Here is a 12,089-nt window from a genome sequence, read left to right on the forward strand (position 1 = left end):
TTAATTGCTCTCTCTCCCTATTCCTCATCTCACTATCACGTGGCACGGGCAACAACCCAGAGATAACAACTCTGTTTGTTCTCGCTCTGAGCTTCCATCCTAGCTCCCTAAAGGCCTGCCTGACATCCTTGTCCCCTTTCCTACCTATGTCGTTAGTGCCAATGTGGACTACGACTTGGGGCTGCTCCCCCTCCCCCTTAAGGACCCGGAAAACACGATCCGAGACATCACGTACCCTTGCACCTGGGAGGCAACATACCAAACGTGAGTCTCTCTCGCTCCCACAAAATCTCCTATCTGTGCCCCTGACTATTGAGTCCCCAATTACTAATGTTCTACTCCTTTCCCCCCTTCCCTTCTGAGCAACAGGGACAGACTCCGTGCCAGAGGCCCGTACCCCATGGCTTACCCCTGGTAAGTCGTCCCCCCCACAAGTATCCAAAACGGTATACTTGTTACTCAGGGGAACGACCGCAGGGGGTCCCTGCACTGACTGCTTCTTCCCAGTCCCTCTTACAGTTACCCATCTATCTCCAGTCTTTGGTGTAACTACTTCCCTGAAGCTCCTATCTATGACCCCCTCTGCCTCCCGAATGATCCGAAGTTCATCCAGCTCAAGCTCCAGGTCCCTAACACGGTTTTTGAGGAGCTGGAGTTGGGTGCACTTCCCACAGATGAAATCAGCAGGGACACTGACGGCGTCCCTCACCTCAAACATTCTGCAGGAGGAGCATTGTACTGCCTTCCCTGACATCCCCTCTAGATTAAAAAAAAACAAGAAAAAGAAAAAGAAAGGAAGAGCTTACCTGATATTACCTCAAACCCTGATCCCGCTGAAAGGTAAGCAAATTTAAAGGCACTCACTCACCTTCACGACAGGCCCCTGCTCCCGCTTCCCAACCACCGTGGGGTGGGGGGGGTTGGTTAGAGGAGGAGGTAGGGTGGGAAACACTCACAAAGTGTTTCGGGTTTAACTGTCACTTGCCAACAGCCCCTCCACAAACCACCTTCAACTTAGGCTGACCGCACTGCACGTATGCAAATTTCCCCAGAACAGCTGATCAGTAGCTCTGCTCTGCTGCCCTCTGCTGGTTGCTTGCCTTTACTCAAACTCCTTGGGTCTTCTTCGCAGGTTCACCTTCAACTTAGGCTGACCGCACTGCACGTATGCAAATTTCCCCAGAACAGCTGATCAGTAGCTCTGCTCTGCTGCCCTCTGCTGGTTGCTTGCCTTTACTCAAACTCCTTGGGTCTTCTTCGCAGGTTCACCTTCAACTTAGGCTGACCGCACTGCACGTATGCAAATTTCCCCAGAACAGCTGATCAGTAGCTCTGCTCTGCTGCCCTCTGCTGGTTGCTTGCCTTTACTCAAACTCCTTGGGTCTTCTTCGCAGGTTCACCTTCAACTTAGGCTGACCGCACTGCACGTATGCAAATTTCCCCAGAACAGCTGATCAGTAGCTCTGCTCTGCTGCCCATAGGAACTGGAGTAAGTCCTTCAGTCCCTTAAACTTGTTCCATTATTTTATTTGATCATAGCTGACCTGTACCTCAATTCCATTTATCCAGCCTTGTTCAATGTCCCTTGACGCTCATGCCGAGCAAAAATCTATTAATCTTTGCTTCAGTCTAGCCATAATTTTAAGATTTTCTTCCCTTTTTCTGGATTTCCCCAGCAAAGGAAATAGTTTCTCTGCAGTTACTGTACTGAATATCATTTTAAACTCCTTGCTTAGATTATCCTTCAACTTTCTAAACTCAAGGAAATAGAAAGCAATTTTATGCAACCATCTTCAATTTCTCCCTTTAAATCTCGGCAACATTCTGATGAATATGCGTTGTGCTCCCTCCAAGGCTATAACTGTTTTCATGGGTTGTGATGCTGTAAACTGGAAAAAGTAACCCAGATAAAATCTGACCAGTGTATAACTTCCAGTACATAACTTCCTTACTTTGCAATTGAGATATTAAGACTAAAATTCCATCAGCCTTTTTGATTTATTTTTGCACTTGTGTATGAGATTTTATGAAGTCAGAAACTCTTTTCAGTGGATGACAGAATATCTCACATCCTTGTACATGACATCATAAGAGGCAGGAAAGTCAAAAAGTCAACTTTGTTACTCAAGTGAAATGACCATTTCATTTCAAAGTTGAATGCGGCACAGTAGCACAGCAGTTAGCACTGTTGCTTCACAGCTCCAGGGTCCCAGGTTCGATTCCCAGCTTGGGTCACTGTCTGTGCGGAGTCTGCACGTTCTCCCCGTGTCTGTGTGGGTTTCCTCCAGGTGTTCCAGTTTCTTCCCACAAGTCCCATAAAACGCGCCGTTAGGTAATTTGGACATGCTGAATTCTCCCTCCGTGTACCCGAACAGGCACAGGAATGTGGCGACTAGGGGCTTTTCACAGTAACTTCACTGCAGTATTAATGTAAGCCTACTTGTGACAATAAAGATTATTATTGGTTTCTGATTGGCAATCATTCCATCACGGTCAGATGATAAATAATTGGGAACTGATTGCAACACAATTGGATCCTTTTTGCAGAAGAGACAGGAAGATTGCGCCACAGGAACATCAAATGCATGAAATAAAGAGAAATAAAAGAAAAATCACAGAGCAAAACTTTTCAAATTAAAGTTATTTTGTTTTTTGTACGGAGTACATTAAAGAATGTTTGCATTTACATTTTTTTAATTAAAAAAGCTAAAATTGCTACTAAAAATAAAATCCAACCAAGGGAAAGCAAAGATTCTTGGACCTAGAGCCTTCCAAAAGGTTCAGTCACTTCCCGGGGATTACTGGGAGTCAACAGTGTGGCAGTGAAGATGGATTTCATAACAACATACAAGACAAGGTTCTAAACAAACCGTTGCTCCCACGAAGTGCATAACTGACCAAGTTTAAAGCACAATGCATAGTTCTGACGTTTCCATCTAAGAGTCCAGCAAATTCATTAAAATGATAACTAGTGCCTAGAATCTTCCTTACTGCACTTATCTTGCTGCTTCTGAAAGTGGGGATCACTGGATGTGCCCACTCATTTGCATATATTGGCTAGTCTGTCTGAACCAAAGTTTCCACCTATCTTGGACTCTCCTCCTGATCTGCTCTCTCCTCATTTTGGCTTCTCCAGCCATAACTCACCTCACTTCAGTCTTGGCTTGCACTATGTCCCCAAACAGAGCCAACCCTTTCCCCATTTGATACTGCTCTTAATCTACTTTCTCTCTAATCTCCCAAACCAGCTAGAAACTCTCCTGAAAAACAATTAGTCTCACTATGCCCCTCTCTTGGTGCAGTTTGCATGCCTATTTCAAAAACTACAACTGTTTTATCTCTCAGTTTCCAACAACCATGGACAGTTCTTACTCTGAGCTTCACCTCCCTGCACCTCTTTCCCACCTCTCTTGCTTGTTAGCCCTGCCAGTACTGTAACAATCACTACTCACATCTCCACCATATTCTAGACTATTTTCTCACTCTCATCAAAGCGTTCACGATCTATGACCACCTTATGTATAAACTCAGCACATTCTTGCCCATATCCTTACTTGCACCAAGTCCATGTGTTCACTGATGTATCTGCTCAACAGGTGTTCAAATACCTCCATAAAACTCTGTAATATTTTCCACCAGTTCTACAACTCACCAGGAACCCTGTATTCCTCCAATTGTGGCCCTGTGTGAACCCCCAACTGCATTTTCTGACCATATGCAGCCATGCCTTCAGTTGCCTAGGCTTTAAAAACTCTGGAATTCCCTTCCTAAACTTCATCACCTCACTACCCCCTTTGAGACAATTCTTAAAACCTACCTCTCTATCTTTGGTCACCCGTTCTACTATCTCCGTGTATAATTTGAAGTCAGATTTTGCCCAATAATGATTGTCTGAAGTGTCATGTGGTATCATAGCATGTTAAAAGCTTAATTTAAATGTGCACTATTGTTGATACTGCTAATCGCTCCCTTTGCTGAGCATCAACCCTTCCCTGTTCAAAACAGCTGTCGCCACCCTCTCATCGTAACCCCTATCCTCGACTTGTCCATCCTCTCCCTACCCTCCTTTTCCTCTCCAAAGTGTCCTGAAACATCCTCACCTCCAGGATCCATGACCACCTCTCTCAAAAATCCTTTGTTTAATTGCTTTTGAAAAGAGAAAAGAGTAGCGTGTATTTGCAGATCATTAATATCAGAATGTGCCAAACTATTTGGCAACTAATAAAATATTTTTGATGTGCAGCCACTGTTGGTATAGGAAAAACGAAAGCCAACTTCTGAGTTCACATACAATATTGTGAGAATGACCAGATAATCTGTCATTGCATATTGGTTACGGAATAAATATTGGCCAGTAGAGTGCATAAAATGTCCTTGTTCTTCAAAATAATGGCACCTTTTAATCCACCTCAGAGCGCAGACATTAAACTGATTTCTCATTTCTATTTGAGTAACTTGGCCGAAGGTACAAAACAATTTTGTCTTCTTGTTCTCCTCAACCTTCCTATCGTGTATAAACATCTCATAACCTCTTTTCTCATTCTCCAGCTCTATGGGACTATGCTTGGTGGTTCCATCTGTATTTGTCCCAGCACTGACATTGTATGTCCCACAGTTTTAATTCCCCCTTTCCTGAGGTCAGCTTCGGGCTCTCGGAGGGTATACCCATGGCCTAGCTTCTTCCTCCTCTATATACTACTTGCCAATGACATCATCCACAGGGTCAACTTCCATATCTATGCTGGAAACACTCAGTTCCACTTTTCTATCACTTCTGATAGATGTAGAGGACAGTGCTGTCAGACTTCCTTGTCTGGCACTGAGTCAAAATGTCTTTCAATTGAACATCAAGATCATCCGAGTCGTCATTGTTTGGCTTCGGTCATGAAAACAATTCCTTTCGGACCCTCCATCATTACCTATCAAAATGTTGAGGCTGAATAATGGCAATAAGAAATAGGGGTGAACTGGTCAAACTATTCAACAATGGATGAACATTAAACTCCACATCTTATTCTACATGGTAACCATTTACTCCCGCTTCCAAACTCTCTCACTTTTGCTGAATCAGTTATCCAGCTGTCTATCTCTCCTGGACTCAATTTCACCATATTCACCTAGTCAATCGACCTCCCATCTTTCAATCTCAATAAACTCCAATCTGACAAAATACAACTGTGGCTGACTAGTCTTACTCTGCACACTACTGAACTACATTGGTTCCTAAACCATTGCACGTAAACTTTGAAACAATTTTACATCACCCTGGTCTGCCCTTTTCCCTACCTCATTCATTCTCATGTTTCCTTCCAAAAATCAGTCTTCTGGCCTTTATATTTTTGCATTCCTCAAACCCTTCCCTTCATTCCACCATTGGTAACAGACTGCCTGAGCCATATTTTCTGAAATTCTCTCCCTAAATTTTAGAATCTCTCTATTTCTCTCTTTCTAACTTTAAAATACTTCAGCATCCTATCCCACTATTTTGTTTTACATTTCAGGGTGGTTTTCTACATTGTATTTTTTACAAAATGTTTTGTCTCAGCTCAAAAAATCTGCATTATACAGTCCTACCTTCCTAGAGTTATCGTCCTTTAAAGAAAGCACCTAACCAACATTCAACAAAAGCAGATGCACTCCCCTGCTAAGCGGAATTCATAAGAGTGCATCTGATAGATGCCACAATCTGCAATGTTTTATGCCTGACAGCAGAAAATATATAATTTTTTTTAAAAAGAGACTTCATCATCATCCTTATCTCTTGTCCAGTGCTGAGGAGGAAAAATAGCAGGAGAATAGAGTGGAATTGTACTACACTCATTGGGCCAGATGGCCTGTTCTTGTGCAATGTATCCTAGGTAATCTGCACTGGCAATCTACATTACCATGTCTCCTTCAGCAATTGGGAGGACAAAACACCCCAAAGAAAGGGATCCTGATGTTTCAAATCAGATTCTATACTATCCAATATCTGGGCATTAAGAGCTGACTGCCAAAGTAAGACCACACTACCAGTCCTCTCCTCCTTCCTCAAAAGTACTTTATTGCAGAAGGGCACTCATGTTTCCTCCCAAGAACTGTTCCCAACATCAATTTCTGGGAAATATTCTGCAAAATAGTGGAGTTGCAAATGGTAAATAGAAAATCAATCATAATGTTAAATGTTGTCATTAGCTAGTTTCAGATTTCTGGCTCCACTTACGCTAATAAGTAAACAGCATATTTGGCTCTAAATAAATCATAGCACCAGAATCTAGAATATCTTACATTTTACAGAACAAAGGAAAACCCTCTAAAACTGGGGAAGAAGTAATCTCTGCATTATCATCTCCAGCCATCCTTTCTCTGCCAATCCAGTTGAAACACCACATGAAAGATACATCTATGGGTTTAATTTTATGCAGATCTACACTCACAGATGGAAAATATATGCATATGTGCCAGGCCGTTCGATAGAAAACTTGAAAAAAAAAGTACATTGTTGCACACTGGATTGTTTCCAACAATACTATTAGCAACAATAGTAGATTCATATGTTAAACTGAGAGCCTTATAGTGGTTTCTCAGTACAGTTGCCAATTTCTGCCCTTTACATAGGTGGCACTTTTCCAATAAATCAAACTTGACTGACTTAATAGATATAAAGCATATGGCCATTCGCTTGTGCTTATAATGTCCTACTGAGGAACCTAGACTGAGTAACAGAGTTACAGAAAATACAAAAACAATAAGGGCAGCATGGTAGCACAGTGGTTAGCACTGTGGCTCCATAGCAGCAGGGTCCCAGGTTTGTTTCCCCGCTGGGTCACTGTCTGTGCGGAGTCAGCACATTCTCCCCATATCTGCATGGGTTTCCTCCGGGTGCTCCAGTTTCCTCCCACAGTCCAAAGTCGTGCAGGTTAGGTAGATTGAACATGCTAAATTGCCCTCAGTGTCCAAAAAAGGATAGGAGAGGTTATTGGGTCAGAGGGATAGGGTGGAAGTGAGGGCTTAAAGTGGATCGGTGCAGACTCAATGGGCCAAATAGCCTCCTTCTGCACTGTATGTGCTATGTTCAATGTCCTTAATAACTTAATTTATATTGTACCTTTAATGTAGAAAAATGTCCCACGGTGATTTTCAGACATAATTAAACAAATTAGATGTTGAATCAGAGAATTAGATATTTGGAAAGGTCAAGAAGATGGATTTCAAAAAACTACAAACACTCAATTATTTAAAAGTAAAAATAAACATACACAAAGCTGTGTTCATCTGCTTCCCATTAGATATTTTTAAAATTGCACTTATGTCAATCGTTAAAAATAAAAGGCCCCTATAATTTTCCTTGAGATGTACATATATCAAGATATTTATTCCTTCCCTTTCCCCTTTTTTGTCAAGTCAAAGTCGGGATCCAATTTAAAAATGGGAAGCAGGCTACTATGGATCGTGGCCTATATTCTGTTGTAAAAGCCACACAACAAAAGGTTACAACTTGAGGTTAATTCAACAGCTAACACTACAGAAAGTATAATGATAATTTTGGCTAAATTAACAAAGTGATGCCAGTTCCATAGCTCTGCTATCAGAGACACAGTCCACCTTTATCCAGGGGCACCCCTTGTTTACAATCTCTTATTGCCAACCAGTATTAGCATGTGGAAGAAGCATATTCATTGGCTCAAAATTGACAAAAACATGACTCTGCTTTAGAAGTCTCTACCCAAAACATATGCTTGGGAGCCAGGGAGGTACATTATGAAAACTGAATCACCCTTGTCTCACCATTTTAGGAGAAAGAGCTCTGCTCAAATACATAATTATCACAGAACTGAAATATGCTTTGTAAGCTATAAGTAGAATAATTTTTGACAAATGTAACAGCAACGTGGGTGGAATTCGGTCTCTTTGTATACAGCACTTTAGGTAAGTAAATAAATTATGGATGTAAATTTAAATCTCAAACAAGTGCACATGTTGCAGAGCGGGGCCAGTGATGTCACTCTGAAACTTCCCCTGCTCCACACAGTGCAAAGGGAAAGGTAGTGTTGGTGACATCATCTCCAAATATTACCATTTATTTGCAGGAAGATTACATAATATCAACCTCCTCCTACTCTCTCACCGCCACAACCTCCCCCCTTCACTCCTATCTCCTTTTTACCCCCCCCCACCCACCCACCCACCCAAAACCTCCTCCAATAAAAAAGTATTTGCGTTTGCAATAGGTCACAAAGAGTTATAATTTCATCCATTTTCTTTGATCTACAGTACTTTCACAATCTAATTGCATTTAGGAGGGGTGAGCAAAAAGCAAATAAAAACAAATGGGCTGGCTAATTAAATATTTTGTAAATTTAGTATGTTTCTAAACTGCAAATGCCTGCTTTCAAGAGTACAACAGTGCTCAAGTTACATATAACATTTCACTACTGATAAATGCTATTGACAAACAAGCAAATCGAATTTATTTTTTCCAGAGGGACACTAAAGTTAGTTTATAGTACAGCAACTGTACTGCAGCTCTATAGGTTATTATTTTGGGCAGAGTCGGAGATTAGGTTTCAAGAATCTATGGCAAAAGGGTGTTCTGATCACCTGTTATGCGCGAGGAATCTTATAGAATTTTGGGGTTAGAGTGAATGGTGGGCTTTGTTTCTTGGGTTATATAGTTAATATTCCAAGCGCGTGTTTTATAAAGACGTTGCCCATGTTTACAACATTTCCAGCTACCGGGGCAGTAAGATCAACAAGAAGAAAATCTAAATTATCCAGTAACTGTTCAGTAAATTTCACAAATCGCCACATGTGTAAAATCGCAGTGCACGTTGAAGACTGAAGTGTTGTTACTCCACACCGATAGCGTTGAGACTGAATGAAAAGGGGAGAATGCAGGATCTTCAGATATCAGAAATACAGCACGTTTATAAATCACCAAAGTAAAGCAGCTCGCGATACTGAGAACAAAATATTAAAAAAAAGATTCGAGACAATTCTTGAGGCTGACAGGCGGGTCCACATCGGACAATTTTCTCCATATGCCAAGATCAGTGTTACTTTGAACCCGCTTAGTCTCCGACAGCAACAAACTAGCTGCGGCACCCGGGAAGGACAATGTAGCAAAGAGTCACAATCCGCATTAACCTCCAACTATCTTACCTTTTCTGAACTGGCTTTCGCCTCTTACGGCTGGCGTAAATACTGCTGCTGTTCATCCTCACCAAAAGCGAAGCAAGCTTTCTCCACTCCGTCTTTTTCCTCACTAAATGTTTTCGAGGGGAGAACTGAGCGAGCGGCTGAAAGCGTCACAGTTTACGGCGAGTACACAAGTTAATCCAATAAGGAACATGTAAGGCGTGCGGACCTCTTGTACTGGGCTTCTCTCTCCACACAAACTTCTTCTTCCTTATTAAACCGGGGGCGCGGTATTGCACAAGATGCTATGGCCGCTCGATGGAGCAGCAGAGCCAGGCGGCCGATCAGCAGCAGCAGCCAGGGCGGAGACCCGGGCTCTCAGACGAGAACTGGCAGCTTCAGCTTCAGACCCTGCAGCCAGAAACTCTCCCCGCCCCTACTGGGTGTCCGGCTCGGTGCCTTCAATCGCTGCAAATGTGTTCACTGCTTTAAACGAGGAGACGCCACTCGGCTCCGCCCCCCTGAACTCTAGTGCCCGCTTTGGGTGCAGCACTGCCCACCCCACTCACTTCGGTGCCCGCTCTGGGTGCGGCACTGCCCACCCCCTTCACCCCGGTGCCCGCTCTGGGTGCGGCACTGCCCTTCACCCCGGTGCCCGCTCTGGGTGCGGCACTGCCTACCCCACTCACCCCGGTGCCCGCTCTGGGTGCGGCACTGCCTACCCCACTCACCCCGGTGCCCGCTCTGGGTGCGGCACTGCCCCTCAGCCCACACCCCGATGTTGCCAAGAGCTCTGCTGGCGAGCGTCACTCCGACTGCAGAGGGTAAATGACGGTGGAAACACGGCTCAGCTCGGCTGGATCAGGCCCGGCCCACAGCTACAGCAGCCTCACGGCCCGCTCTTCCTGCCGGCCCCGCCGCTTCTCTTGGCCCAGAGCCGGCTGTGTCCGTGCGGCCAACAATTCGGGGAAGCCGAATGTCAGTGCAGCAGGCGGCCGCCTCCTGTGCCCCTTGTATCTGTGAGCACCGAGAACCGGTCCCGGGAAGTCGGTGTATAAATATGAAATACTGATTGCCAAACTGAGAGTTGACCGCAAAAATCGCATTGAATTGACAGGATTTCAGAAGCTATAACACAGATAGATGGACCCAATGATTTCATTGCAGTTTGACTGCCGCAAGTAAACAATGACATGCATTTAGAAAGCGCCTTTTCGCCACCTCAACTCTATTTTAGGTTGGAACCAGGAATTTGCGCCACCTCCAGACGCGCTAAAGCGCTTTGCAACCAATGAGCTACGTAGAGTAATTTTTATAATGCAGCAGCAGGGTTTATAATAGGGCAGCAGGGTAGCGTGGTGGTTAGCATAAATGCTTCACAGCTCCAGGGTCCCAGGTTCGATTCCCGGCTGGGTCACTGTCTGTGTGGAGTCTGCACGTCCTCCCCCTGTGTGCGTGGGTTTCGTCCGGGTGCTCCGGTTTCCTCCCACAGTCCAAAAGATGTGCAGGTTAGGTAGATTGGCCATGCTAAATTGCCCGTAGTGTCCTAATAAAAGTAAGGTTAAGGGGGGGGGGGGTTGTTGGGTTACGGGTATAGGGTGGATACGTGGGTTTGAGTAGGGTGATCATGTCGCGGCACAACATTGAGGGCCGAAGAGCCTGTTCTGTGCTGTACTGTTCTATGTTCTAGATGGCGACAGCCACATGTTACACAGCAAGCTCCCACAGACAGAAATGTGACAATGACCAGATAATCTGTGTTTTGTGTTGTTGTTTGAGGGATAAGTATTGGCCAAGGTATTGAAAAGGAAATAAAATATTCCAGCCAAAATAATAATAAGCTTTATTAGTGGCTTTTACAAGTAGGCTTACGTTAACACCGCAATGAGGTACTGTGAAAATCCCCCAGTCGCCACATTCCGGTGCCTGTTTGGGTACACAGAGGGAGAATTCAGAATGTCTAAACGAACAGCACGTCATTCAGTACTTGTGGGAGGAAACCAGAGCACCCAGAGGAAACCCACGCATACACAGGGAGAACGTGCAGAGTCTGCACAGACAATGAACCAAACCGGGAAATGAACCTGGGACTCTGGAGCTGTGAAGCAACATTGCAACCCACTGTGCTGCTGTGCCACCCCTATACCGTACCTATAAAATTAGGTACTTTTATGAAAGAACTTGTAGCAGGAGTCGGCCATTGGGCCTTTTGGGTCTGCTTAGCCATTCAATAAGATCCTGGCTGATCTGCCTCAGCTCCACCTTCAAACACTATCCCCATATCATTAATTCCATTGGAATTTAAAAATCTGTCAATCTCTCATCTAAATATGCTCAGCTACTGAACATCCACAACTCTGTACGGTAGAATATTCCAAAGGTTCACAACTTTAATGTGAGAGTACCTTTAAGAAATGGGTGTTTATCAGTGAATGAAAATGAAAATGAAATGAAAATTGCTTATTGTCACAAGTAGGCTTCAAATGAAGTTACTGTGAAAAGCCCCTAGTCGCCACATTCCGGTGCCTATTCGGGGAGGCTGGTACAGTGATGTCAGAGTGTTGGTGGAGCTGGGCTGTCTGTCAGCTTTTTACTTTCGTTTTAGGCTGTTTGTTGCAGGGTGTGTTTTAGTTTCATTTTCAGTGTTGGAGTTGAAGCCAGATAAAGCAGATCTCTGCCATGAAAAGACTATCTCTTGATCATTTGGTGAATTCAGAATTATAAATGTTTTCAGTCGTGAATGTAAACCTGATGTGCTTCTGTTAAAAGGCGTTTCTTTTGTCTTCTGGATGTTGTTTGGGAAGTTATTAAGGATTACTTAGTGTTGTATTCTTTGGGGGTTGTATTTGAATTAATGGTTGCTAAGATGTTCACTGTATGATTTAAAAAGGTTAACTTGAGTCCATACAATAAACATTGTTTTGCTTTAAAAACTACTTTTCCATTTCTGCTGTACCACACCTGTAGAGTGG

General features: G+C 43.7%; 1 protein-coding gene across 2 annotated transcripts in view; it reads right to left on the minus strand.

Annotated features, from left to right (window-relative positions):
* Window positions 1-10,391, minus strand: part of LOC119966167 (aryl hydrocarbon receptor-like) — a 235,249-nt gene extending 224,858 nt beyond the window's left edge. Inside the window, exon 1 of one of the 2 annotated variants that reach the window (XM_038797465.1) lies at window positions 9,142-10,389. In XM_038797465.1, coding sequence (XP_038653393.1) covers window positions 9,142-9,197 — 56 coding nt within the window. In that variant the 5' untranslated portion in view covers window positions 9,198-10,389. Of the gene's footprint in view, window positions 1-9,141 lie in introns of both variants that reach the window. The other variant, XM_038797466.1, reaches the window with a different exon arrangement.
* Window positions 10,392-12,089: the final 1,698 nt, after the last annotated feature.

Source organism: Scyliorhinus canicula, chromosome 5 (assembly GCF_902713615.1).
Source record: "Scyliorhinus canicula chromosome 5, sScyCan1.1, whole genome shotgun sequence".
Taxonomy (NCBI): domain Eukaryota; kingdom Metazoa; phylum Chordata; class Chondrichthyes; order Carcharhiniformes; family Scyliorhinidae; genus Scyliorhinus; species Scyliorhinus canicula.